Here is a 25,302-nt window from a genome sequence, read left to right on the forward strand (position 1 = left end):
GAAGTGCTTTTTTTTCAGTCTCTTTTTTTTTGGTTTGTCTGGATATCCCATGGATGGACAATGTTGTTTTTGCTTCCCTTTTTTTCTTTGTTTCGGGGTCCCTTTTGATTTGCTCGTTGAGAACAAATGTCATCGCCATGCTATGTATCATCTCCACAGGGTAATCTATCTCTTTTCCCGCACCTCGAACCGTTCCATACTGCCATGGATCTCACTGTGCTATGAATTTCACTTTGCAGTGGAATCTCGGACTCCCAATTTTTTTTAAAAAAAAAATGTAGAAGCAAACACAAATCGTACTTCACACAGCAGAGGTGCCATTCATCGTGGTTTTAGTACACAATGTTTTGAGCAAAAGAAAGATAACATTATAGAGAAACAAGATTTTTTTACTCGCACGAAGCGATGGTAATTGTACATGTCGAGTTTGGTCAAAGAAAGATGTAGATAACCAAGCCTCGTCTCAACAAACTCTCTCTCACGCCCTTCCCTCCCACGCCATGCTGTATGTATACACTTGTAGTTGTTTTTGTTTTCCTTTCATCTTCACTTGTTGACCCCCTCCTCTGATGCTTTCCCGCCTCGTGATGCGCTTGTCTGTCATTTAAAACACGCCCACGCTCCTCGGCGATGAATTCGAGCACCAGTCCCTGACTGTCTACCTACCTGTCCGACATCATGTTGCGCACGCCGCGGAAGTAGGCCGCGGGAAGCTCCTTTTCGAGCTCCTCGCGCGTCAACCACTTGAAGTCGGTGTAGCCGAGGGGGTTGCCCTCGAGATTGGCCTGGCCGGCCATGATGCGGCCGCGGAGGAAGAAGGTCTTGCGGCCCTTGCGCTGGACGGCGCCGTCGGCGGCGAGGGAGGGCTCGTCGACGAGGTGGGCGACGGGGACGCGACCGACGATCCAGGTGTTCATGTTGACGCCGGCGGCCTGCTGGAGGACCCGCTGGGCAGCCTGTGTTGATGGCAAGTTAGTTTTCCTTGATTCTTTTTTTCGTGTTTTGAGAGCCTCTTCTCGAGCAAGTTTGAGTAGGGCACGATATAGATGGACGTACAACGTGCAGATTTTCGGACTCGGTCAGGACGTCGGCAGGAAAGCCCCAGCCGTCTTTGCCCTCGACGACGAGATACAGGGTCTGGTCAAGCTTCCTGTCGAGGCGCCTGACGTTATTTTGAGCGTCAGCCTCGGTTGTGCGCGGCAGCGGCGCGGGAGCCTCGATCAGGTCCTCGGGAGCAATGACCTCGGCATCGTCGCTGATGCGGGCCTGGGCGTCCCTCAGCAGGCTCGCAGTGGCCGTCTCGGGAGCGCTGAGGGGGTCGCCGACGAGCAGCTCGTCGTCCCAGGCGGTCGCGCTGCGGCCGTGGTAGGCGCCGAGCTCCTTGGCGACGGTGCCCTGGCGCTCGCGGACCTTGAGGTCCCAGTCGAGGCGGCGGGGCGTGTCGGGCTTGTAGTAGATGGAGGGGATGAAGGCCGTGTTGAGGCGCTCCTCGAGGCGCTTCTGGTAGAAGAAGAAGGCGCTCTCAAAGGGGTGCAGCGGCCGCGTCAGAAGCGGCGGCCGCGTCAGGATCAGCCCGGAGCGGATGTCGTAGGGGGCGGCGGCGGCGGCGGAGGTCGGTAGTTGTGAGGAGGAGGAAGGGCCGCCGGTGGTTGTGGTGGTTGTGGGTTCGGTGACGCTGGTGGCAGAGTAGAAGCGCGCGGGGGTGGTTCTCGTGGCAGCGCAGCGAGAGCAAATGCTCGAGGACGAAGCTGGCGAGGACCAAAGTTAGGAGAAGGGAATCTTGTCATGGTTTGGTGAGGCTTGCTGTTTGCCCCCGAAAGAGGCCAATTGACGAGCAAAAAAAGGAGCGGGAGAGTAAAGAATTGGGGAGCAAGAGAACTTACAAGATAGCACGGACCGCAACGTCCGGCTTCCCCTGCTAGATGCGGACATGGCTGTTGTTGAAAGACTGGTTTGCCTGTGCCCTGGCCGCGCGACGTGGAAAGATTTTGGGTTGCTGCTCTACTGCGACTTTTTTACCCACTGTTGGACCTCCCCAATCAGTTTTAGCACGCGACTTTGAGAGAGCTTCCAGCGCAGGAGCCAGCCTCTTGCGGGGCGGATGGAAAGCATGCTTAGGTAACCAACGAAGTACCTTATACTGCATGCTGCGCACTTGGATCCTCAGGCCCCAAGCATGGGCAGAAGCGTCCCACCACGTAAAAACCAAAACTAGCTACGGCACCAGCTTTCTCTTCCTCTTCTCTTCTCTTTCTCTCCAAGGCACCATTTTCCTTATCGTCAAGACTCGTTTTCACACTCCCAAAACGTCCTGATCATTTACAAGTGCCGAGAAAGAATTTCCATCGCAGTCTTTTCGCTAGCGGCACCTGCATTATTTATCCTCACCGGGTCCTGTTAGATAGATACTGCTGACATGTCACGTCTAAAGAAATAAAGACTTCCTGCATCTCTCTGTGAAGCCGTTGTCGAATTCTTGTCGCGTACGCGCAGCGGCGTCGTCGTGTCGCCCTGGACAAGGCACGCGCCATGTGTATATTTAGAATGTCTGAAAATCCTTGTACAAACAGCCAACAAAAAAACAAAGTTTCTGATATCATCCTCCCATACGCCAGCTGACAATGAGCAACATGTTCTATGTGCTATGGAGAAAAATCGCTATTCACAGAAAATGACCCTCCTGCAAACAGACCCCCGGTCCGTCAAAAACGCCTTGCTTCAATCACCCGTTTGTCTGAAGAGGCATTATCAGAACAAATTGAAAAGAGAAAACATACAGTCCATGTAGCCAATAAAGATCGCATACAGAATAGTCGCTAGAAACACAAAAAAAAAATCAACGCCTTTCTGCCTCCCATGCGACGGTGTCCGTTCCATTAAACGTGGTGTCGCATTTGTTGCGCCCTCGTGTGCATGTCGCAGGGTCTCGAAGCACAGAGATTTGCATCGCCGGAAAGTAATACACCGAATGAAATACACAACGCCAGGTATACAGTTCAATACAACTTTGTAAAGAATTTGCGCAGCACAAGTAAGTGCTTGGTTTGCGTTGCCGCATGTCATCAACATCAGCATCATCATGCGGCTGTCAAATCAGACATTGCTTGTGCGACAGCCTGATCGGCTCTTTGCTCCCATCTGCGTCGGGTGCTTTCATCAAGCACCGAGGCATCTTTGACTTCTTCGTAGAGCTGCCGGGAAATGTCTCGGTTGATGGTGGCATATTGCTCTGTAGTCAGCTTCTGCGCACGCCAGTGGGGCCGCAGAGCCGACTTGACAATCTCATTGATGCTCTTCTTGTCCTCTTGAGTCATAGTGAGCCTTGTCGGAGAGCTTGCTGCTGTGCGTGCAATAGTGGGTTGAGGCCGACGAGGTCGCGGCTGGCGAATTTCCACGGTTCGAATCATCTCCGCTCGTACAGGTCGCGAGTCGGAATCACTATGGTCGCTGCTGTACCGGTTGGGTGAATAGTTTGCAGGGGCATATACGGGTTCGATGTGAGTGCTGAGGGAAAGGGTTGGCGAGGTCGGGCGTCCATTGAGACGTGGGAGTGGGGGCGGTGTCAACGACATGGCCCTTGGGCTGCTGTGATTGGAAGGTGATGGTGATATAGCAGGAGAAGACGCATCAGGCATGTGCCGTAGAGTTAACGGCGCGCCATTCTCGTCCTCGGACTGTAGACTGGGTTCTAGCTCCTTGAGCAGGGCAGAAACCAGTGCAGGTTCGCTTGGTGTTTGGTGAAGCTGTCCTGATCGCGGCGACGGACCGTTGACGGGTGACGTCGCAAGAGTTGGCCGGACCTGTTGCTGATTGGAAGGACCAGCAGCAGCTGGCGACGATGCGGATGTGGAGGCCTCACCATGTGTATGCTGTATAGTCAAGCGGCGGGTTCGTGGCCGTTTCAGCTTCCTCTCAGGCTCGGGCACGGGCTCGGTAGGGGAAGCGATGGATGATGTCGCCTTGCGTTTGCGTGCGTTTACGGGAGAGGGGCCGCCCTCGGCTTCGCGGGCGATTTCAAGGGCGCCCCAAGCTCTTCGTTCGTCTCGAGTCTCTTGGACAGGCGGAGGAGGAGGCGGCGTTGCGACGGGCTGGAGGCGTTCACTGATCTGGGGAGGAATGGTGCTGACAAAGGCATCGCGAGCGCCAAGGCGGTTGGCAATGGTCATGCGCTGCTGCCACCGCTGGAGTTCGTGGCGATCAAGCTGCTGGAAGCGACGGAAGTTTTCGAGATCCTCGTCCTCGTCGTCGTGGTTGTCGAGGTCGAGGTCGCTCATCTCGTAGAAACGACCAGAGAACTGGCCCCACGCGCCTTGCCACTCAGCATTACGAGCTTGGCGACGAGCCCGCCGGAGACGCGCCCGAGTACGGACGTGCAAACCGCGGTGCTGGCGAGGAACCGGTCGTCGGACCTGCCTGGGGCGTGGTCGGGGGGCTTCGGAATCGACAGTCTGGGAGCCGTTCTGTGATTCCTCTGTGAGCTCAAAGAGGTGGGAGCACTCCATGCAGTACCAGTCGCCATCGGGAATGTGGTCCAGGCCGATGCAGTGTGTGTGGTAGGCGGCATCGCAGCTGTCGCACAGGAGCAGTATATCTTCTCGCTCGGCAGAGTTGCAGACCGGGCATGGGTTCGTTTCGTCGTCTTCTTCTTCGGCGTTGTCACCGAGCCACTGTTGGACGTCAAACTCGGCGACCTGCTTCTTGTCTTGTACTGTATATGTCGAAACGGCGGTGCCTACGGGAGAAGAAGGAGAATAGGTTAGCAAAGTCAAAGAATCTGGAGGGGGGGAGGTGCATGTAGATATATATAGATATATATAAATATCTCTCTCTTGCGTGGTGTCGAGGGCGGGTGTGACTGTCATACCATCAAGACCGTTGTAGACGCGCACAGAGTGGAACGGGGTCCTGCATATAGGGCAGGTGTTGGTTTTTTTGGCCCAGGAACGGATGCAAGCATCATGGATGATATGCTCGCAGCCGTCCAAGGCAGCGACAATGTTGAGATAGCTATCATCAGGGTCGACGACTCGGGGCTCGAGGGCAAGGGTGGCGGAATCGTCAGAGGAAGCGCCGTTAATGTTAGCGGGCGTGGGCAGATGATCCAGGCATATGATGCACTGGTCGGGCTCAGACATGGTGCCGATTGCGACAATACGGACCCGAGTCTGACGAAAACATGTAAGATCGAAGAGGAGAGTGAGAAGAGGACGGCAATGGAAAAAAGAAGAAGAAGGAGAGAGAGCAGAAGAGATGAGTCCTAGGGTCGGGGGAGAGGGACAAAAAGGTAAAAAGCGAGGCAATGCGGTTCTGGTGGTGGTAGTGGTGGTGAGCGTGACAACTTGTTTGGCGCTGGGGGGGCGGTGTTAGTGGTAGTGGTAAGTAGTGGTGGCGGTAGTGGTCAGTGGTAATGGTGGCGGTAGTGGTAAGTAGTGGTGATAATGGTGGGTGGTGGAGGTATATAGGTAGGTTACCTTAGTAGGTACCTGGGTAGGTGCCTAGATAGGTATTCAGGTAAGGTACCTAAGTACCTTCGTAGGGAGGTCCCGAGTGAACGATGGTGAATATACAGCGACACTCGCTGTAAGTAGAAGGATTTCCAGATGCAATCAGTCAGTCAGTTGGGCTGTGCTCAAGCTCCAGTGCTGAAGCTACAGTGCTGAAGCTGCAGTGCTGGTCCTGGGTCCTGGTACAGGTGTGGTGGGACAAGGGGACAGGTCAGAAAGTCAGTAAGTCGAGGCGGACCGGCGGAAAAGGGAAAGTCGAACAAGTGGAAAGCAGAGAAGCAAAGGCAGGGGGGAAGGGGAAGAGAGAGGGAGAGCGAGCCAACCAGACAGTTTTTGGCAGGCAGACAGGCAGACAGACAGGCAAATAGCAAAGAGCAAAGAGCAAAGGGCAAAGGCGGCGGCGGGCCGGGCTGAAAAGGCGGGCGGTACTTGGTGGCAGACGTACTGTATGCGCAGGTACCATTTTCATACTAACCCTGTCTGGATGTACCTCGCTTATACAGTGCAGGTGCAAGGACCTGCGACAACCACTTATTAAGTAAGTAGCAAGCGCCCAGGCATGTAATGAGGTACTTTACCAAGGTAGGCAGGCACCTTACTTACTTGGGTACTTATCACACGCACCTAGAAGGTGGGTGTTGAGTGCATTTACTTGTTACAATGATGAAAATAAATCATCCATGTACCTAAGTAGGTCATCACGGTCATCTAGACAACCCGCAGCTACTACTTACCTAGTTGCCTAGCTAGCGTTACGGATGACTTGTCAGTACAAGAGATTCGCCAAAGGAGGATGCAAGCAAGAGCAGAAAGCCTGCCCTGCTACAGTGGACAAATCAGGTACGTTTAGACTACCTACCTTTACAACACCTCACTGATGGGGGTTACATGGACGGCGTGACGGGGCTTTGAGTGGGCTACATGAGTGCTCATTTTTAGAAGAACTTGGGAGACTGACCTTGGTGGTCACTGGTCGCTAGCTCCGTTGGTACTTGGTAACTTGCTGATGATGATTGCCTTGGCCAAGTACATACTTACTCGGAGCCCTCCTTCAGGTGCCGAGATACCTGCGCAACTAGTACAGTTGACTACTTACTATGGTACGCAGGAAGATCAGTTATCTCTAATCATGTGTCCAACGCACTGCTCAACAAGGTGAGCTCCTTCACTTGGTACTATCTCTGTCTCTCTCAGTTTGTCACCACACGTTGTCTCACTCTCACTTTCACTCTCACTCACTCTTACGACAATACTTTTGTATAACAGACAAACGCAAATCAGAATATATATGATAAAAAAAAGACTCTCCCCCCTCCCTCGATTCCGCAGGACAGACGACGATGATATCAGCCCGGTGGAGGTTACTGCCTGCCTGCCTGCCTGCCTGCCTTGTCTACAGGACAAAATCACAAACCAACTTGGCCCGTAAACAGCTTCTGAGTCAAAGCAACAAGTTAGCTAACTACCTATACATTTCCTTGTCCAAATACTTACCGAGTACTGAGTATGTCGGTGCGTTTCCTCTCCGCCTTCAACTGCCACGCCCCAAACAGCCAAGAGAAACAAAAGACGAACATCACCAAACCCGCTAGTTTTCACTTACTATCAACATACGAGTCCCTTGCAGACCAAAATCCAGAATCATCTAACCATACCTACCTGGTCAGTACCACCAGCCCACACCCTAACTAATAGTTGGTTACGCCACGATGGCTCCCTCTTTTCCTGATGGGGGGGTTTCGCCCAATCTTCCCACCCGGGTGGTCCCGCCGTCCACCGTGCCTGTACAGAGCAGTCAGTCCAAATTATGGTCTTAGAATCACTTTTTCTCCCCTTCGCCCTCTCTTTCCCCCGTCAGAAACCTCTACGACTCATCGCGCGCTCATTACCCATTAATAAGCTCAACCAACCAGTCTACAGATAGTTTGCATAGAACGGGGCGGAAGGGAAATACAAGTGCCGTCTACCAAGGTTCTCCTCTCCCTTCCAGAAGTTCCCACGCAACAAAACTACCCAATCAACTATTCTTGCACTTGTAACAGGAGGCTCCACGGTCACCTTGTTACTGAGTACTACCAGTAAGTTATTTGATGCCATATTATTATATATATGATATATGCCCCTGTTCCCATCCCATCGCCGACCCGTGCTCAGGTGACTCGCCGGGCGGCCAACCACTTGTCTTACCAGCCCTCCCTTTCCCCTTCCATCTCCATCATGGCATCAGTGACCAGTGCTTGCCTGCCTGCCTGCCCGATGCACTCAAAAAAGATTCGCCCTCCACCTACGGAGTATTCTGTACTGAATAATAAGTAACCTTGCCCATCTCTGCCGTTCTCGCCGCGCTCTCACGTCCCCCGCCACTTGCGCCACCTCCGTCGTCCCCAGCAGAGCCGCGTCGGACGAAGGAAGGGTCCTTGCCCTGCCTGCCGCAGCCTCAAGCCCGAGACCCATGATCTGGAACGCGAGGCAGAAGAGGAGCGCGTACGAGCGTGGCGCGTGGTCCGCGCCGCCGCCAGTATGGCCAGGCGCCCCGTGGGCGTACGGGGACCAGCCGCGTCGACTCGTTGTCTGGCACGCGCGGTCCAGCTGGTACACGCACATGGCCGGCGGCGTGTAGACGGTGACGACCCTTGTACGTCGCCGTTGGGCCTGCTGCCCGTGTCAAGGTCGCCATTCAAGGTAGTGGGGGTTTAGAAGGCGGGTTGTTGGTTGGTTGTCATGTCGGCCAGGGCTCTTGTGTGTCTGTAATACGTTCAAGAGCCCGCCTCAACGCAAAAACACCCGAATTTGCAGCTACATCCATGGTTCGGATCGAAGCCCAGCGCCCAACCCAACCACACGCCTTCCGCGAGGCTGCGTAAGCAAGTCCCGCAGAGGAATATAAGGCTGCGGCGCGACCAAAAGGTATTGTGCGTAAAAGGCCACTGTCAACCTTGGCAACTCCTCATAGAGGTCATGCGCGCGCGCATGGGCGGACCGCCAACTCCTGGCAAACATTATTCTCTTGGCAATATCCTGTCTCCAGGCCGCTCTTCCTCCACCTGCCTTCGGAATACTATGATGCACGTCAGATGAGGCAATAATCAAGGTACGCAGGCCACGTTTTTTTCCTCTTCTCGTATACAGTCAAGCAGCTCGATATTTAGTTTCACTACATACTGTTATGCCAACATCTCGGCCATTTTCTCAACATTGGGCGACGGCACACGATGCCTACGTACGCAAATGGGTGGTTTCGCACCTGGTGGAACGTCATGGCATGTCGCCATCCGGACTGAACGCTGCACACGGTTCGGCAAATTTCCATGCCCAGGAATACAAGGCTTTCGTTCCGCGAAGGGGGGGAATCTCAGAAGCGGCAGAGTCCGGAGAGACCCTTTTTTGGCTTATTTTCGTATATTCGCGCGCATATCCACCGCCTCACCGACGCCTGTTTCTGCAAGGCCATGCAGATGGAAGAGGGACCCCTGCTGTTGATGCATGAGTCAAAAGTCGGCGAGCTCAGCATACAAAAGCCCCCCTTTGCGATTGAACATTTGGGTATTTTCTGGCCCTGAATCATGACCGTACCTAATGCATACCCAAATCAGCCAGTGACGACCTGTTTCCTTGCATTGCCGGCATCATCAGTGGGCGGCAACTCACCGACCCATACGTGCCCATTACCCAGTACACCCGTCAGGCTCATCCTACCCGAGCTTTCCGTGAATGACACACACATCGTGAACCGGCGGAGATCTCTCAGCTACCATTTGTATTCAGGAAGCATTGGGCTTGGGGCCTTGTCCTACCCATGCCATCTAGATTCGTCCGCGCACTGTCAAAGTTGCCAAGACCAGGTAAACGCTCGGGAGCCATCCCAACATCCTCCGCACCAGAGCCTACAGCCCTTGCAACCCTGCCTAATAAGCCTGCCTCCCCAAAGCCGCTGGCTGACCGGACTAGCCCTGCAAGGGAATATCGTATGCGCGTCACTCGGGCCGTGCTGATCTATTGTTTTTTTTTTCTTGTTCTTCCAAGCCCTGACCGCCCCGGTGGAGGGCCATCTTCACACGTCCTCTCCTCCTGCGTCGCGCAACCACGTCGTGTTGTCTGCGGAACAGTCCTAGGCATACGCGACTTATTACTTATCAGTACCGAGTACACAGTTGGCAGAGAGGTCAGCCGCCATTAAGATCAGGTGTGATAATGCTAGAGGCCATGCCACCGGTTTGCCATTCATACAATACCCGGCATACGCATCATCGGCGTCCCGCTGCACAACCGGTAGTGACACCTGGCTCTGTCCGATCGATACACATTTGTGCGCAGGCAGCGATACCTAGCCGCAATGTGCGTCATCCCAGCGCAGGTTGCTGTTCAAAGAGTCATTGTGGGTGGAATCTCCGTCATCGTATCGCGTAGAGTCATTGTTGGTAATCATGTCGTGGCCAGAGACCGTTAGTTCATTCACGTCGACCCCAAGTCGCATGGCCAGCGGAATGACAATCACATTTGCACGGGTCAGCTAGTCACGTCAAGACTGCGAGCACGCGTGACACGCCTTAAAAAGAGCATCCAGGATTGATCGTTGCAAAGTTTTTTGTTTTTTTCATTGCTTTACCGACTGACCTCATGGTCGAAGCCGATGTGTCGAACATACAAAATTTCGTCGACTCGTAGTGCAGGCACGCAAAGCCATGTTCCCCGTACACCAGACCGAAAAGCAAATGCCGTTTATGTCTACCCGTTTTTTTTTTCATCAACTCTCAGAAACTCCTCATCCCCTTTAAACCTCAGCAATCTCTCTCAGACGGCGGAGAGTCGAGCGCATGGCGGCAGCGGCAGGGGTGCTGTGGTTGATCATGTTAGTCAAGTTTCCTCACACCACCATCACTAGATCCTGAATTCTCCTTGCGCGATCGTCCAGGATTTCGTTGTAGGCTTGCGGATGGGTATAGACGTACGCAACGGTGTAGGCACCACCGGCCATGGTGCGCTTGCAAGAGCGGCAGTTCCAGATGCCAGTAGACTGGCGGCGGACAGTGACCTTGCCGCAGAAAGTGCAGGTGTACTTGGCGTGCTGGCTGACTTCCATCTTCTTGACCTGCTTACGCAGAGAAGCACCGTAGCTATAGGTGATAAGTTAGTTCCTGTTGGCAACACAAAGTTTCGTCTGTCGTGTTCGATTCGATCCAGGCAGTAGTTCGTGCGTCGTCGATCCGCGAGCTGGCTGTATCCCGGCGATGCAAAAGGTGCATGTGCGCTCCCGGCCCCCTTCCATACTTGCAGCATAGATCGGCTCCCAACTATAGTTTCCGAAGGCGCTTGTCGGCAATACGATGAAATCAGGAAACAGAGAGCAGTCTCGTGGTATTATCGTACTCCAAATTATCGTGGTTGGCGGCGACGCAGGGTATTCGCCGGATCGAATCGAACATCAAGACGGAGGATATAATTTTTTGTCGACTTACCGAGTGCCGTACTTGCCGCTGCAGAGTAGTTAGCAAACTGTCCAACTGATTCATTTGATAGCATTGTATACGTACGTAACTCCGACCTTCTTCGTGCGCTTGGTCATTTTGGCGGTGGTATGTGATTTGGGTTGTTGAGGTGTGAGTGCAAATGGCTATCAGAACGGTTTCCACCAAAATGGTTGCTGGAAAGTTGCGAGTTGTGATTTTCCTTAGGGCAAGCACGTGAGTGGTTGTGGGCGGCCAAGCGAATTCTCAGGCTGGCGCTTGTGGTGGACCGTGGACGGCATCGCCGGTACGTACCTCCCTGAAGATCCTAGTCAAGGTCACGAGAAATCTCACGTGACCTTTGGTCCAATGTGGATAGCTCTTGGAACTCCAACGCTGTGAAGGTACCTCGGTAGCTTTGGCGGGATTTGCCAATACTCCGCTGTCCACCGTGTTTGCCAATGTTGCCTATTGCGTCTATAGCTCCATGATTAAATAATACTACTATCGTAGAGTGCAGTAATTCGCGCGCAATCGGTGTATCTATCAGTGTAGTCATATTTCGTGCAAAAGATTGTGCTCAATTACATTGTTACTGCAGCCGTCTTGTCCGAGCAAGTGGTTGAGGCTTCCTTACTACACGCCTACATACATGCATTGCTGTCCCCTGAGTGTCCAGCTGAGGTCCTTATCTCGTCAACATCAGTTATCTGCTCTTGTACCAACCCGCAACATACATTCCCCGGCATCTGCAACTCACTGGTGAAGAATGGCACCTCGCAGACAAAATCGGAAATACGACATTGTCGTCTTTGGCGCGACGGGTATTGTCACCTGCGCTGCAGCTCTACGACCACGACTAATGACGCAACAGGCTACACTGGCCAATTGACGGCTGAGCACATTGCCTCGAACCTCCCAACCAACATCAAATGGGCTGTCGCGGGCCGGTCCGAGGCCAAGTTGCAGACTGTAGTCGAAGATTGCAAGCAATACAACGCGGATCGCACCCCACCAGGTTAGCAGCGACTTGTTCAATCCCTTGTTTTGATCCTTAGCTGGCCCGCGATTCCTGACAAGAACGGTTGTCGCAGCCATTGAAATTGCCGATATTGGTGATGAAGGGAGCCTCAAAGCCCTTGCTGTCAAGACCAAGGTCCTGCTGTCAACTGTAGGTCCCTACTGCAAGTACGGCGAGAAGGTCTTCAAAGTATGCGCAGAGTCCGGCACTCACTACTTTGACGTGACTGGCGAATCCGTATGGGTGGCCAGCATGATCAAAAAGTACGACGAAGTCGCGAAGGACTCTGGCGCCATCATGGTACCTCAAATTGGCGTTGAGTCTGCTCCCTCTGACCTCACCACTTGGCTACTCGCCGAGCATGTTCGTGACGAGCTCGATGCTGATACCAAGGAGGTCACCATTTCTATTCACAAGCTCAAGTATGTGACTCTTATATTTGTGAAAATCATGTAAATCGCTGGTGTGTTGACGGGTGATTTTAGGGGAGCGCCCTCAGGTGGCACTCTTGCTACTGTTCTCGGCCTGTTTGACGTTTTTTCACTCTCCGAACTGCGCGCCGCATTCTCACCATATGCACTGTCCCCGACTCCTCATACAGAGAAGCCCGATAGACAGAGCTTGCCATTGGCGCATGTTCTTTTTGGATCTCACTACGATCCGCATCTCGGCCGCCTTACAACTTCTCTAGCCGACTCAACTGATGCTGCTATTGTGGAACGCACCTGGGGTCTTCTCCCCGAGATCCCATCGCGCAAGGCAGAATTCTATGGAGACAAGTTTGTGTGGAAGCAGTACATGAAGACAGATAGCTGGTTTCGAGGATTATTTGTCCATTGGGGCTTGGTATGGGCATCTGTCGTGCTCGCTTTGCTTCCACCGGTCCGCAGCCTGTTAAAGAGTCTCGTCACTCAGCCAGGCGGTGGCCCCGATCGTCAGGCTAGATCGAAGGAGCTGCTTGAGTACCGAGGTATCGCCGTGCCCGACGATGAGGAAACAACGAAGAAGGCTTTCGCCAAGGCACGATACGATGGCAGCCCCTACGTCTGTACGTTGCTTCAATACCGAACCGTAAACCATATTGATGATGCTAACAACTCGAAGTAACTGGTATTCTACTTGCTGAAGCCGCCGCTACCGTACTTCAAGATGATGTTAAACTTGATGGCGGTGTCTACACCCCGGCCTGTCTTGGGCAGTCCTTTATTGACAGGCTTGATGACGCCGGGTTCCATTTCGAGGTCGAGACGGTCGAGCAATAAGAGGGGTGACTTTTGGGATAGGTTCAATATTCCTTATTCAGCTTGCAGTAGTGTACAATGTCTGTACGATGGAAACATTTATTAAGATCATGTTGCCAAGGTACTCGGTTCGTCACTGGCGTCGATACAGATCACTTGCAATGGCAATTCAATGTTTAGTACCAAGTGGATTCGGAGCGCCACAGCGCGCCCCAAGTTGCAGGGCAGCACCGGGGCTGGGGAACTGTGGCGCCGCCGAATGTAGGCAAGCGTCAATGTTCTTAATGAGCAGCGCAGCAATCAATTATGAGCATCATTCATGCCGCTCCAAAAAGTCTCGCGGCCAGTGACGAACCATCACCATTAGCTGTTTTTTTCTTTTCTCTGTCGGCGTGCTTCCCCAACTACGCCACGAATTTTTTTTTTCGATTCCTCGCTATGTGCGCGATTAACTAAAAAAACACAGACCGGCTAATTGAGAGGAAGGGCTACTACATATCAACTCTGCACTACCAGTCCTTGCACGTCATGGACTCGTCAACGGGACCATCCAACGGAGAGCGAGAGCCGCTGCTTCCAACCATCGAATCTCGTCCCAAAGCGCCGCGAAATGTCAAATTCAGCGCCAACCCCGTCACACGCACCATTGAGCCCGAAACGCGAGTCGTGGCCTCAAAACCGAGCAGCATCGCGGTCGGCGTGCCGGGTGGTGCCTCCGGCTCGGCGACGGCAGCTCCTGGCACCGCGAGCGGCCCCCCGGTGCTCGCGGCACTCAACAGCAAGCTGCGCCGACGCAATAGCCACACTTCGGTGCCCATGCTGAGCCCGGCGCCGTTTGGCGCTAAGCTGGGCCCTCAGCGAAGCACCAAGAAGACGGAGAAGCTCAAGCTGTTGCCGAACCCGGAGCTCGACGCGGATGACGTGGACGAGGAGAGCGGCCGCGATGTCTACTCGCAGTACACGCGGATCAAGGACCCCAACGCGCGACGCGACGCAGCCCGCCTCGGAAAGTCGGACCGGAGCAAGCTGCCGCGCGTCACGGCCTACTGCACGGCCAACCGCTACGACATGGACGGCCTGATGCGCTTCCTCAAGGGTCGCGGCAAGTCCCGTGGCGCCCACCCCAAGCTCATCGACGAGTGCATATACACCCCCTACGCCTATGCCAAGGAGCCGCCGTCGCGCCGCGACCCGGTCATGTCCTACCATCGCCGCCACTCGACCGGCGGCACCGATGACGCCCTGGCCGGCCTGACGACGGATCGCCACGACTCGGGCTACGGCGACGAGTTCGCGACCTCGGAACACGGCCTCGCCGCAGAACACATTACGGAGGAAGATCTTCTCGGCGCTGACTTGAATACTGTCGGTGACAGGGACGTCGTTCCCGACTTTGATACCCAGGTACACACGCCCGAGGTGTTCCTCTTTGACTATGGCGTCGTGGTGATATGGGGCATGTCGGAAAGCGAAGAAGCGAGGTTCCTCAAGCACATTTCGAAATTTGAGCTCGAGAAGCTGGCGCCGGATGACGTGGAAACGGAGCAGTTCAACTTTTACTACACCAAAGAGTATCAAGCTCGCATTTACAACGACTTCATCACACTACGCGACAAGAACAACTACATGACCAAGCTGGCCATTTCTCATGCCCTGGCGCAGAGCGTCAAGGTGAGTTTATCTTTCCGCTTCTTTGTGGATGGGTCAATGGACAGATGACGGCGAGCACATGAGCTGACAGATTACAGACATCACTGTTCGAAGAGCTCATCTCGTCGACGATTGAGACGTGCAAAGACATTCCCACACAGATTGCTCTCACCGGCAAGATTGCACTCAGTCGCTCGCAAATCAATATGCAGATTGGCGAGCTCTTTATCCTGCGCATCAACATTCACCTCAACGGCTCGGTCCTCGACACGCCCGAGTTGTTCTGGGTCGAGCCGCAGCTCGAGCCTGTCTACCAGGCTGTCCGCAGCTACCTCGAGATGGACCAGCGCGTCGGTCTCCTGACGGAGCGGTTGGACGTTATTGCCGATCTCCTCGCCGTGCTCAAGGACCAGCTGAGCCACGGCCACGGCGAAAAGCTGGAATGGATCGGTAAGTTTGTCTCACCGTCATCACCATCACCACCACTTCAACACTGCTGCCCCGGGTCGGGAATGTGATAGATGCTAACAAGAGTGTTCCTTTTTTCTAAGTCATTGTCCTCATCGCAATGGAGATTGTCGTTGCCGGTATCAATATCATTGTCGACTTGTATGCCGGCGAGTAGGCCACTGACTAGCCCCATCGCAACTTGCTTTTTGGCACGGCATAGTTTTCTTTTCCTGGATAGCGACTGTACCCTTTGCTTGAACTGCGCGACATTCTCCTTTTTATTTAAGCATGCTTTTTTTCTTCTTCTTTATTACCTCAAATGGTCGTCATGGAACAACAATGGAAACAGGGGACGAGGTTCGGTAGACAGTGTGTACAAAAGAGTCCGCGGTGCTGTAGAGCGGAACGATAGAAGCCCAGGCTGCACAAGATATGTCAATATATGCAAAACTTGACCTTTGAGCCTTTTTTGCTGGATTATTTGAAGTATGTCAAGTTGCACAGGAGAAAAAGAAATGATACATCTTATTGCTCAAACAAACGGCCAAATCACATGAAAGAATAATATCAAACGCCCAAGGTATACATGCCGTCCTTGTCATCCCTATATTGTCTTGGTAATTTGTTACCAGTCTTTAGTCCATCTGTGTCTCTTGGTCTTGGTCGTCTGTATCGTAGTTGGCCATTTCCACATCCTCGTCCTCGCCGTCGCCCTTGTTATCGTCGCCGTCTTCGGCTTTGTCGTCGTCCTTGTCATCACTAGCCTCTTTCTCAGGTGCTGCATCGCCCTCGACAGAGCCTTCCTTTTCCTCACTGTCCTTTTCCGCGCCCTTTTCTGCCTTCTTCTGGTACGGCTCCTTGTCCACCTCAGCGAGCTCGTTCCAGCCCTTGGTAAGCTCGTCGTCGATGTTGATGTCGTCGGCATTCTTGGCTTCTAAAATGGGTCGCGTCTCCTCGCAGTAGAGTTCAAATGCCGACTTGGCGCCGGTGTTCTTTTTCGATTTGCGAACGCCATTGGCCGTCTTGGCTCGCTTGCTTCCTCGTGCGCCGGCTTCCTGGGTCGGCGACTCGGGGCCGCCATCCTCCTTGCCGTCCTCGGCAATGGTAGACACCTTTCGGTGACCGCGCTTTATGCGGAGAGGCTTGTCCTTTGGCTGTTTTTTGTTTTTGCGTTAGCACGTTACGTAGGCGGTCTCGGGCCGCCGCGGCCTCTGGCCGGCATCTGTCTGTGGTGAAACGTACTGTCGGTGGCGGGCTGGGGCTGCCTTCTGAGTCCTCGACGTTGGCGCTCGTACGCTTGGAAAGTTGTTCGAGAAGAAAGGCGCGCTCGATGCGTAGCTTCTCTACTTGGCGCTTGATGCGCGTCAACCGGAGCCTGGCGGCATCGTTGGCCTCCTCAACTTCATTTGTGCGGTTCTTGAGCTGGACGCATTTTCGTCGGTATGCTTCCTCGACCGATGGTGGGAGTGACGGAGGAATGGCTAATTTCGACTGGATGTCAGCGGCCGAGATCTTTCGTTTATGCGCCATCGTGACAACCGTGGTCGGCGATGAACAGCGCTCGAGAGCGCGGGACGGGGGGGCGCGACTGCGCGGCGATGGGTGTGGAACGTGCAAGCCGGCAGGAAGAATGAAGAGGTTTGCTTCAAGTAGATACCATGCGGGAGAGGTTACACGTGTGGATGCCAGATAGAGAAGGGGGCTGGCAACGACGAGATAGTCACTCACCAGTCTGTGGTGCCATTGCGTTGTCGCTCTGTAGCAATTTCGGGCCCGTGGTATGTAGTGAAAGGACGCGCAGTCGGCGCTCTTGGTGCGGTAGGAGCGGGATGCTCAATGTTGATGGCGAGAACGCTGCTCCAGAGGGTGCGCTCGGTGATGGGTCGAACGTGGAATGGCGCGACAGGTGAGTGTGGGCGACGAGGGAGGAAAAATCGGGTTTGGGGTGAAGCCAAGTCTAAGCTCTGTCACCCTCTGGCTAGCCTCCAGTGCCCAGCGCCCGTTTGTACTTACCTACTTAGTATGGTGATTTATTTGGGGTTGTGGCTGGTGCGCCTTGGCTGCGCCACAGCAACAAGAACGAGCTTGATGTTTGTTTCACAGAGCGTCTGGCAACTGCGAGAGTAACAAGTGCATATAGAAGGTGTGGTCCGCTACTGGCGTTTTGACTCTGTTCTTCGTGACTTTTAATGCGTCTCTCGCGATTTATACGTTTGTGCAATGTTCGATGGATGCACGCATAAGAGTCAAAATAGGTTTTACATATGCCGCAGTACCTCGCCAGGAAGAGCAGCAAGGCATATCAAACAAATACCACAGGAGAAAAACATTGATGAAGCCAATACATCAGTTGATACTTAAACAGGAAAGGATCGAAATTCGTCCAGACGGCTACTCCATCTACTTCAACTAAACAGTTTACCAACAACATCTACAGGGTAAGCTGCTACTTACACCGCTGTGGCATCCACTGTAGGCAGCACTCTGATGTCTACAACTTTCGCTCTCACAGAGCTTATTCAAAGCCGGCAAGAAGCAATAGAGAAAAGCGACCCGGATTCAAGTATTGAAGAAAGCCCCTAGAATCTGAATAGCACGTTTTTTCCGTCTTCAATGGCATACCAACTACTTGACCCCAACCAAGAAATGTCCGAAAAAGGCGGCGAGCTCTCCAAGTAGCAGGAACCTGGACGGCCCCCTTAACTACACAATACACCATGTACCTGTACTGCCAGACACAAGCTTAGGCAGCCCACCAGAACGGCCGTCTCCCCTCCAAACTTGCTGCACCACACAAATCCACTCCCAAGATTTTCTAGAGCGACTCGAGGTGGAAGCTCTTGGAAGCGACATCACCACTGCCGAAGCAACGACAGCACCCCCGTCACTGCTTCACCTCTCGACGCAGTTAGATCCTATCACCATGTCCCTCAATATCCCTCAGGCCCCCAACTCGGGCCTTTTCAAGCAGGGCTATAACAAGTACGCGCAGCCTCTCCCAACTTTGCTCCCCGCGACCCCTATGCCCCGCCATCACCGCAGGACAAGTCTTCCTCAACGCGCACGACTAACTCTGCCCACCCCTGCCACAGCTACGACTCCGAAGATGGCGCCGTCCTCCGCAACATAGATGCCTGCCGCGCCATTGCCCAGACCGTCCAGACCTCGCTGGGCCCTTACGGCCGCAACAAGGTCGTCATCAACCACCTGCAGAAGATGATCCTCACCTCCGACGCCGCCACGATCCTCCGCGAGCTCGACGTTGTTCACCCCGCCGCCAAACTTCTCGTCATGGCCTCCCAGCAGCAGGAGGCGGAAATGGGCGACGCCACAAACTTTGTCATTATCCTCGCCGGAGAGCTGCTCCGCAAGGCCGAGGACCTGCTGCGCATGGGCCTCAAGACGGCGGACATCGTCCTGGGCTACGAGAAGGCCCAAAAGTTTGCCCTTGACACCCTGGAGCAGCTGGCTGTCGACAAGGTCGAGAACATTCGCGACCAGGAGGAGCTTACCAAGGCTCTGCGCACCGTCATTGCCAGCAAGCAGAGCGGCAACGAAGATACCCTGGCCGATCTCGTCGCCGAGGCTGTGCTTGCTGTCCTGCCCAAGAACCCGGCCAACTTCAACGTCGACAACATTCGAGTGGTCAAGATTATGGGTGGCAGTCTCGAACAGAGCCGTGTTGTACGGGGCATGGTCTTCGCCAAGGAGCCTCACGGCTCCATCAAGAAGGCCCGCCAGTCCAAGGTCGCCGTCTACACCTGCCCTATCGACACTAGCAAGACCGAGACCAAGGGCACGGTTTTGCTGCACAACGCAAAAGAGATGATGGAATTCACCAAGGGCGAGGAGAATCAACTTGAGACTGCTATCAAGGAGCTCTACGATGCCGGTGTCCGTGTCGTCGTCTGCGGCGACGCTATTGGCGACCTTGCCCTGCACTACCTCAACAGATTTGGCATCCTTGCCATCAAGATTCTCTCCAAGTTCGATCTGCGCAGAATATGCCGCGTCGTTGGTGCCACCCCTCTGGCCCGTCTTGGAGCGCCCATGCCCGACGAGATGGGCAACATTGACGTTGTTGAAACCCTCGAGATTGGTGGCGACCGTGTTACCGTCTTCCGCCAGGAGGACGAGATTACTCGCACAGCTACACTGATTCTTCGCGGAGCTACCCAGAACCACCTCGACGACATTGAGCGTGCTGTCGATGACGGCGTCAACGTTGTCAAGGCCATCACCAAGGACCCCCGCTTGGTTCCCGGTGCCGGCGCGACTGAGACTCAACTGAGCACCAAGATCCAGGCTCACGGCGACAAGACCCCTGGACTCAGCCAGTACGCCATCAAGAAGTACGGTGAGGCTTTTGAGGTCATCCCTCGCACACTTGCCGAGAGCTGCGGTCTCGACGCCACCGAGGTGCTCTCCAGGTTATACGCCGCCCACCACAAGGATGAGGACGGTGACACTGGCGTTGACGTTGAGAACTCCAACGGCACCGGCATTTTGGACGCGCAAGAAGACGGTATCCTCGATCTGCTGGCCTCTAAGTACTGGGCCGTTAAGCTCGCCACTGAGGCTGCCCGCACAGTCCTGTCTGTCGACCAGATCATCGTCGCCCGCCAAGCAGGTGGCCCCAAGCCCCCAGGCCCCAACCCTGTGAGTTTCCCCCTTTCACATATCTCTTTTCTCCCGAAATGCCGATCCAATCCGTTTGCTAACCATCATGTCAGAACTGGGATGAGGACTAAACGTAACCCATACCGAAGCAATGTTGGAGATCGAAAAGGACGGCAGATGCCCTGTGGAAAACAACGGGCCTATGAGAGAAATATCATTTGTACACAGATGGAAGGAGGCAATACCTATAAATATAAGAATCTGGCCCGGGAAAAGGGAGGTGTGGAATTGGCTGGCCAGAAGGGGGCAGTTGATATAAGAAGTTGTCTCTAGAAATGCTTTCCCGATCGGAGAGCTACATGCCGAAAATAAAAACGAGGACCAAAGAAGTCCGACTATTTTATTACCTATACTCTGACCTGTCTCTGTACATCGCTCTGTACCACGAACTTGCTCATGCAAGTACGTTTTACTGTCTAATTGCCGAATCTATACAGCACTACTTCTGTAGGTTTGTAATCGACTACACAGTCTACCAGGGTGAGAAATTTTCAAGGGAAACTAGCCCAGAGGGGTAGATTTTGAACAAGGGAGCGAGCAAGACGGGAGACAAGAAAATGGTCCATTTGAGAAAGAAACGCATCAAGTGCGAAATCTTGCATATCATACATGAGTTGAAAACAATCAGAAGGCGTGGTGAAACCTTGTTACTGAAACCCCCCCCCCTCTCTCCCTCCGCCCGCCTTTTCCCCTTCTTTCCTATCCAAAAATCGGCCAAAACATAGAAATAGAAACGATCGTAGTTCATACAGATAGGAGCAACAACGACTATCCAAGAACCGAAACATGAACAAGACGGAGAGCCAGAATAACCAGTCAAATCATTGACAAATAGTAGACCAAAAGAAGTCCAAATATCCAAGAAGAAGAAGAAGAAGAAAAAGAAGAAAAAAGCCGCAGCAATAGACGTAAATAGGCCATCATATCGCGTGATACAGCCCAAGCGGGTATAAGGGCACATAGACAAGCGAATCCAAAGAAGAAAAATTAAAAGAAAAAAAAAACATGGTCTAGTGACTGAGCTGATGGAATTCATCCAGCTGGGGTACAATAAGAATTCTTCGGCGCCACATCTTTGGGCTGAAACGAGCGTCTTCGGTAGTCATGACTGTGTCGTAAAGGGGTTGTTGGTGATATTTTGTAACAATGGGCGAAATAATTGGGGAACAAGAGGTATACATGCTCTTTGCGAATAGAAAATGGGCCGAGGACAGCAAATGGCTCAAGCCTCCTCCATGATGCCACCCTCGCCGCCGCCTTCTTCGCGCCACTCGCGGCTCTTGTCAGCCAGTCGCTTGATACCGTTCACACGGTTGGCCCACAGGCTTTCAATGGGACTGCGGAAGGTAAATGCGCGTTGCGAGGAAATGACGCCAATGGCTTGCAGTACGGCCTTGCGGCTGTCGCGTCCAAAGACAGCTGGGTGGTTGATCCACTCCAAACTGCTCTCCAGCTCAGCATCAAGCGCAGAAACTGTGTTGGCGTCGATGCCAGCGCCTACGCCAAGACCCTCGCCAGATCGTGAGCGGAGGATCTGTCCGGGTGGAGGCGCGCCGCCGTTGCCTGCGGATGAGGTCGCAGAGGTTGGCGGTGATGGGCTGCGCTTGCGGTCGGGCGATGGTGCAGGGATAGAGGAACCATCGGTGCCGGGGTGCGGCGTTGAAGGTGATGACTTGGGGGCCGGCACAGGTGGGAGACCACCCTTCCCGAGGCCTTTCAGAATAGAACGCGTCTCGTTGAGCAGCGTGAATGCCCGGTCGTGCTGCCCACGACTGACAAGCGTGAGCGCGCGTGAGAGCATATCCGAAGTGAGAAGCTCCATGCGGCGCTGGACAATGTTTGGATGAGGAGGAATAGGTGGCGAGTTTCCCCATGGCTTCTTCTGGCCCGAGGAAGGCAGCATAGTAATGGCGAGAAGTGATGGACGCGGCATCTGAGTGACACTGCCTTCACGAAGAATATCGCCCCAGCACAAATCGGCTTGAATCAAAGGGACCTCTTCGACGGACAACGTACGCTCACCATCATTCTCCACGGGGCCACCAAGCGCTTCGAGCCCGGAGACGATGTTATCCCAGGCATCCTGAGGCAGTTGTTCCTGTGATGAAATATCCGGAACAATGATGAGCTGAACTAGGATATCGCGCTTGTCACCAAAGCGCAGATCACCAAGCGCAGCCTCCGCATCGCGGCCAGTGGCACGTTTGGTGGTCTGCAGCGCGCCGTTGATCTTATGGAACTTGGCTGGCGAACCTTCAGGGAGCTTCAGTTTAAGCTTGACATTTTGGTGAGACAAGGCTTGCATAGAACCCAAGCAGCCTGCGAGACACTCGCGAAGCATCATCCAATCCTTGATATAGGTATAAGAAGCCTTTGTCCTGGTGGAGAGCTCAATCATGGTGTCAGGCTTGTGAGTCATACCTAGACCAAAAGTGTGGATGGTGATCTTGGCAGCCTCTGCTCGTGAGATGACAAAGTCAACCGAGTCGTTATCCGACGTCGAGGCGTCACTGATAAGCATGATGGTGGCAAGTGGGTTGCTGTGCTTGCGTTGCATGAGCAGGTCCATGGCGACGTTGGCACCCTCGACCACATCGGCACGATGACTTTTCTGCCCAACCGGCTTGATCGAGGTCAAAATGCTACCCCAACCTGGCCAGGCCTTTGTTGTCATGCTAACAATGGGAAGACCGCCGCTTCCTGAGCCAAAAGTGACGAGACCCATGCGGTCGCGCTCTCCCAAAGCGCTTACCATGAATTTCAAAGCGTCGCGGACCAGATTAATCTTGACACCCTGCATGGAAGAGGAGATGGGAACAACCACGACAACATCAATGGGAACATGGATAGATGCCGAAATGCGATTAACCCTGGCCGTAAAGTTGTTGGTGTACTCGGTAGGCGCAGTAGTGACAGACTTGGGCCCCCAAGACGACGTGGTGGACGAGACTCGCTGGGGTCTAGAGCGCTGCCAGTCAGTCTCCTCGTCGGTCTCTGACGTGTCGGCGCGGTCGAATTCCGGGCTTCGGACCGGGGAGGGATCAACGGCGTTGAGGTCCAGCAGAGCCTGGTTCCACAGCTTGAGCTGATTGCGGTTTGAGAAGCGGAGATGGAATTGCGGCAATTCGTTGACTGACAAGCTGAGAGTGAGGATGTTTTCGTCAATGTTGCCAGTTTCGGCAACTTCTTGGAGGTGCTTCTTGATCAATATGGAGCCCTTGAGCGTAACACGACTCGTCTTGCGGGGGTTGCCGTTGTCATCCCACTGAGACTGTGGAGGGGCACCGGCAATCTTCTTCTCCTTGACGCAGATGAGCATCTCGCCAAAGAGGAAGCACTCAAGTTCCTGCCATGACTTCTTGTCCTTGCCGACATGTAGAGTACCATATAGTCGAAGCTGACCGAATCTCTCAAAGTCCAAGCCATGCCAACTCTCTACGCGTTGATTGAGGCTCTGTCTCGCTTCCTCAAGGGCAGCCGACGATTCGTAGGGGTAGAATTTGGGTGCAGGCGAAGGTGCTGGCTGAGGGGGTGAGGCGACGTACGAGGCAACATCGTCGATACGGCCCAGAGAAGGTTGGCGGGCAACACTACCGGAACTGAGATCTTCTGGGTCCGGCTTCCATTTGTTGTCCGGGACTTCGATGGTAATGAGGCAGGTCAGAGTTTGCTGTTGGCGCGATCTACTTATGGTCGGGAACTCGGAGCGCACTGTGACCATAGGAGAGGGTATGGGGTTGCGGGTGATGGCGCGCTGCGGGCTTCCCGGAGAAGTCTCCATGGCCTGAACGTCGTAGTCGTGGCGCCATTGAGGGGCGCTCTGCGTGGTTTCGGGGTAGCCGCCAGAAGAGGTGACGCCAGTGATGCCAGTGACGTCGCTGTCGCTCCGAGTGTGTCTGGAGGGTCCGAAGCGATCCGAGAGAGTCTGGCGGCTGTCGCGTAGGCTACCACGCGCGCCACTGTCCCTTCCTGTGCTGGGCGTGGGGGGATGAAGAGAGGGCTGCAGCTGAGGTTGGGGCTGCAGCTGCGGTTGCTGCTGCTGTGGGAGACGGCGCTGGGAACTGTCGACACTGGGTGGCCTCATGGTTTGGCTATCCCATGTGGGAGTAGAAGTGTGCGTAGAACGAGTGTCGCTTCCTCCGGCAGAGCGAACCATGTTGCTGATCTTGTCTGTAGTCGAGTTAGCGACTTGTGCCAACCCATTTGCGCTCGCCGAGGACGTACTGATGTCGATGACATTTCCGCCACGGCTCGTATCGAGGTGCAGAGGGGCGTCGCATGTTGGGCAGTATTGCGACTCAACCTCGCGAATGAACTCGTAGAAGCAGGCCTCGTGGGAAACGTGAGAACACGAGAACTGGAGGATGCGCTCGCCTTGCAGAGTGTGTTCGAGGGGCTCTTCGCAGACTGCACACTCGCTGCCGACAAAGGTTCGCTCTCGGCGCAAGCGACTTCGATCCGTGGTGCTTGCCATGACGTTATTTTCGAGGGCCCCTACTCTGCGAGCCGACGTGTTGGAGCTGACTGAAGTGCCTCTTGCGCGAGAATAGGCAGTGGTAGGATGTGAATGCAGCGGCCCACCTGCGCCAAGGAGGAATTGATTAGCGAATTTGGGAGTTGGACGAGGCCGAGACGAGGAGCAGGGAAGAAGAAGAAGAGCAGGAGGAGGAGGGGAGGGTATGTGAGAATCTACATCGGCGAAGGATAAGCGAGTTGTTGACAAGGGGAAACTTACCATCTGCAGCCAAGGAAGAGCCTGTATAATCTGACTGTTGGCGAGCGGGACTGGCGGCCCAGGGATCGATGGGAGCGGCGCGGCCAGGAGCGAGCTTGTTGCCTTTGAAACTATCGGGTGTGTATTGAGCACTGGCGGCGGGAGGGTGCGAAGCCTTGGAGAGGAGTCGATTGAACATGGAGAAGGGAGGCGCAGGAGCGGAAGAAGCAAGGCAGGCGAGAGAAAAGAAGTAGATTGGACCAAAGCGAGCAAAGCGGCAGCAACAGCCGGGGCAGTGGGAGTCGGAATAGTAAGAGAGGAGCAACGGCGGCGGCGACGACGAGCGAGTTGCTGGGCAGGCGAAGCAATAAAGAGAATTGTGGGGGTTGGCCTGTGTCTGGACGGCGTTTCACGTTGGGGCTGGTGAGCAATGCTAGTTGGGAGCAGGCGGGGATGTGGTGTGCATGATGATTACAGTGTCAGGCGAGAGAGGAAGAGGGCTGGCTGGCTGGCTTGGCTGACGAGAGAGTCGAGCAGAAGCGCGAGTGAGTGAGAGGAGAGAGAAAAAGTGGTGGTGGTGGTGGGAGGAGGAGGAGGA

General features: G+C 54.2%; 9 protein-coding genes across 9 annotated transcripts; 3 read left to right on the forward strand and 6 right to left on the reverse strand.

Annotated features, from left to right (window-relative positions):
* Positions 1-662: 662 nt before the first annotated feature.
* Positions 663-1,932, reverse strand: V2A60_005053 (mitochondrial 54S ribosomal protein mL46; the record flags this gene model as incomplete). Its single annotated transcript, XM_083256366.1, has 3 exons — positions 663-956; positions 1,057-1,748; positions 1,884-1,932. 3 exons carry the CDS (start codon positions 1,930-1,932, stop codon positions 663-665), a joined length of 1,035 nt encoding a protein of 344 aa, XP_083112492.1.
* A 1,145-nt stretch (positions 1,933-3,077) lies between these two features.
* Positions 3,078-5,135, reverse strand: V2A60_005054 (uncharacterized protein; the record flags this gene model as incomplete). Its single annotated transcript, XM_083256367.1, has 2 exons — positions 3,078-4,732; positions 4,865-5,135. The coding sequence occupies 2 exons, from the start codon at positions 5,133-5,135 to the stop codon at positions 3,078-3,080; spliced, it is 1,926 nt and encodes a 641-aa protein (XP_083112493.1).
* Positions 5,136-7,788: 2,653 nt separating this feature from the next.
* Positions 7,789-8,108, reverse strand: V2A60_005055 (uncharacterized protein; the record flags this gene model as incomplete). Its single annotated transcript, XM_083256368.1, has 2 exons — positions 7,789-7,800; positions 7,857-8,108. The coding sequence occupies 2 exons, from the start codon at positions 8,106-8,108 to the stop codon at positions 7,789-7,791; spliced, it is 264 nt and encodes an 87-aa protein (XP_083112494.1).
* Positions 8,109-10,275: 2,167 nt separating this feature from the next.
* V2A60_005056 (60S ribosomal protein eL43) lies at positions 10,276-11,067 on the reverse strand (the record flags this gene model as incomplete). The annotated part of the gene is made up of 4 exons (XM_083256369.1): positions 10,276-10,339; positions 10,454-10,618; positions 10,961-10,978; positions 11,036-11,067. 4 exons carry the CDS (start codon positions 11,065-11,067, stop codon positions 10,276-10,278), a joined length of 279 nt encoding a protein of 92 aa, XP_083112495.1.
* Positions 11,068-11,717: 650 nt separating this feature from the next.
* V2A60_005057 (Saccharopine dehydrogenase-domain-containing protein) lies at positions 11,718-13,231 on the forward strand (the record flags this gene model as incomplete). Its single annotated transcript, XM_083256370.1, has 5 exons — positions 11,718-11,772; positions 11,823-11,966; positions 12,043-12,391; positions 12,455-13,017; positions 13,074-13,231. The coding sequence occupies 5 exons, from the start codon at positions 11,718-11,720 to the stop codon at positions 13,229-13,231; spliced, it is 1,269 nt and encodes a 422-aa protein (XP_083112496.1).
* Positions 13,232-13,738: 507 nt separating this feature from the next.
* On the forward strand, positions 13,739-15,485 carry V2A60_005058 (RMD1 family protein; the record flags this gene model as incomplete). The annotated part of the gene is made up of 3 exons (XM_083256371.1): positions 13,739-14,881; positions 14,959-15,310; positions 15,412-15,485. The coding sequence occupies 3 exons, from the start codon at positions 13,739-13,741 to the stop codon at positions 15,483-15,485; spliced, it is 1,569 nt and encodes a 522-aa protein (XP_083112497.1).
* Positions 15,486-15,945: 460 nt separating this feature from the next.
* Positions 15,946-16,840, reverse strand: V2A60_005059 (uncharacterized protein; the record flags this gene model as incomplete). Its single annotated transcript, XM_083256372.1, has 2 exons — positions 15,946-16,464; positions 16,553-16,840. The coding sequence occupies 2 exons, from the start codon at positions 16,838-16,840 to the stop codon at positions 15,946-15,948; spliced, it is 807 nt and encodes a 268-aa protein (XP_083112498.1).
* A 1,393-nt stretch (positions 16,841-18,233) lies between these two features.
* On the forward strand, positions 18,234-20,061 carry V2A60_005060 (chaperonin-containing T-complex subunit CCT8; the record flags this gene model as incomplete). The annotated part of the gene is made up of 3 exons (XM_083256373.1): positions 18,234-18,292; positions 18,403-19,969; positions 20,044-20,061. The coding sequence occupies 3 exons, from the start codon at positions 18,234-18,236 to the stop codon at positions 20,059-20,061; spliced, it is 1,644 nt and encodes a 547-aa protein (XP_083112499.1).
* A 1,151-nt stretch (positions 20,062-21,212) lies between these two features.
* Positions 21,213-24,903, reverse strand: V2A60_005061 (Pleckstrin homology domain-containing protein; the record flags this gene model as incomplete). The annotated part of the gene is made up of 3 exons (XM_083256374.1): positions 21,213-24,160; positions 24,215-24,571; positions 24,726-24,903. 3 exons carry the CDS (start codon positions 24,901-24,903, stop codon positions 21,213-21,215), a joined length of 3,483 nt encoding a protein of 1,160 aa, XP_083112500.1.
* Between the last annotated feature and the right edge of the window lie 399 nt (positions 24,904-25,302).

The sequence above is a fragment of the Cordyceps javanica genome, chromosome 3 (genome assembly GCF_051103115.1).
Source record: "Cordyceps javanica chromosome 3, complete sequence".
Taxonomy (NCBI): Eukaryota; Fungi; Ascomycota; class Sordariomycetes; order Hypocreales; family Cordycipitaceae; genus Cordyceps; species Cordyceps javanica.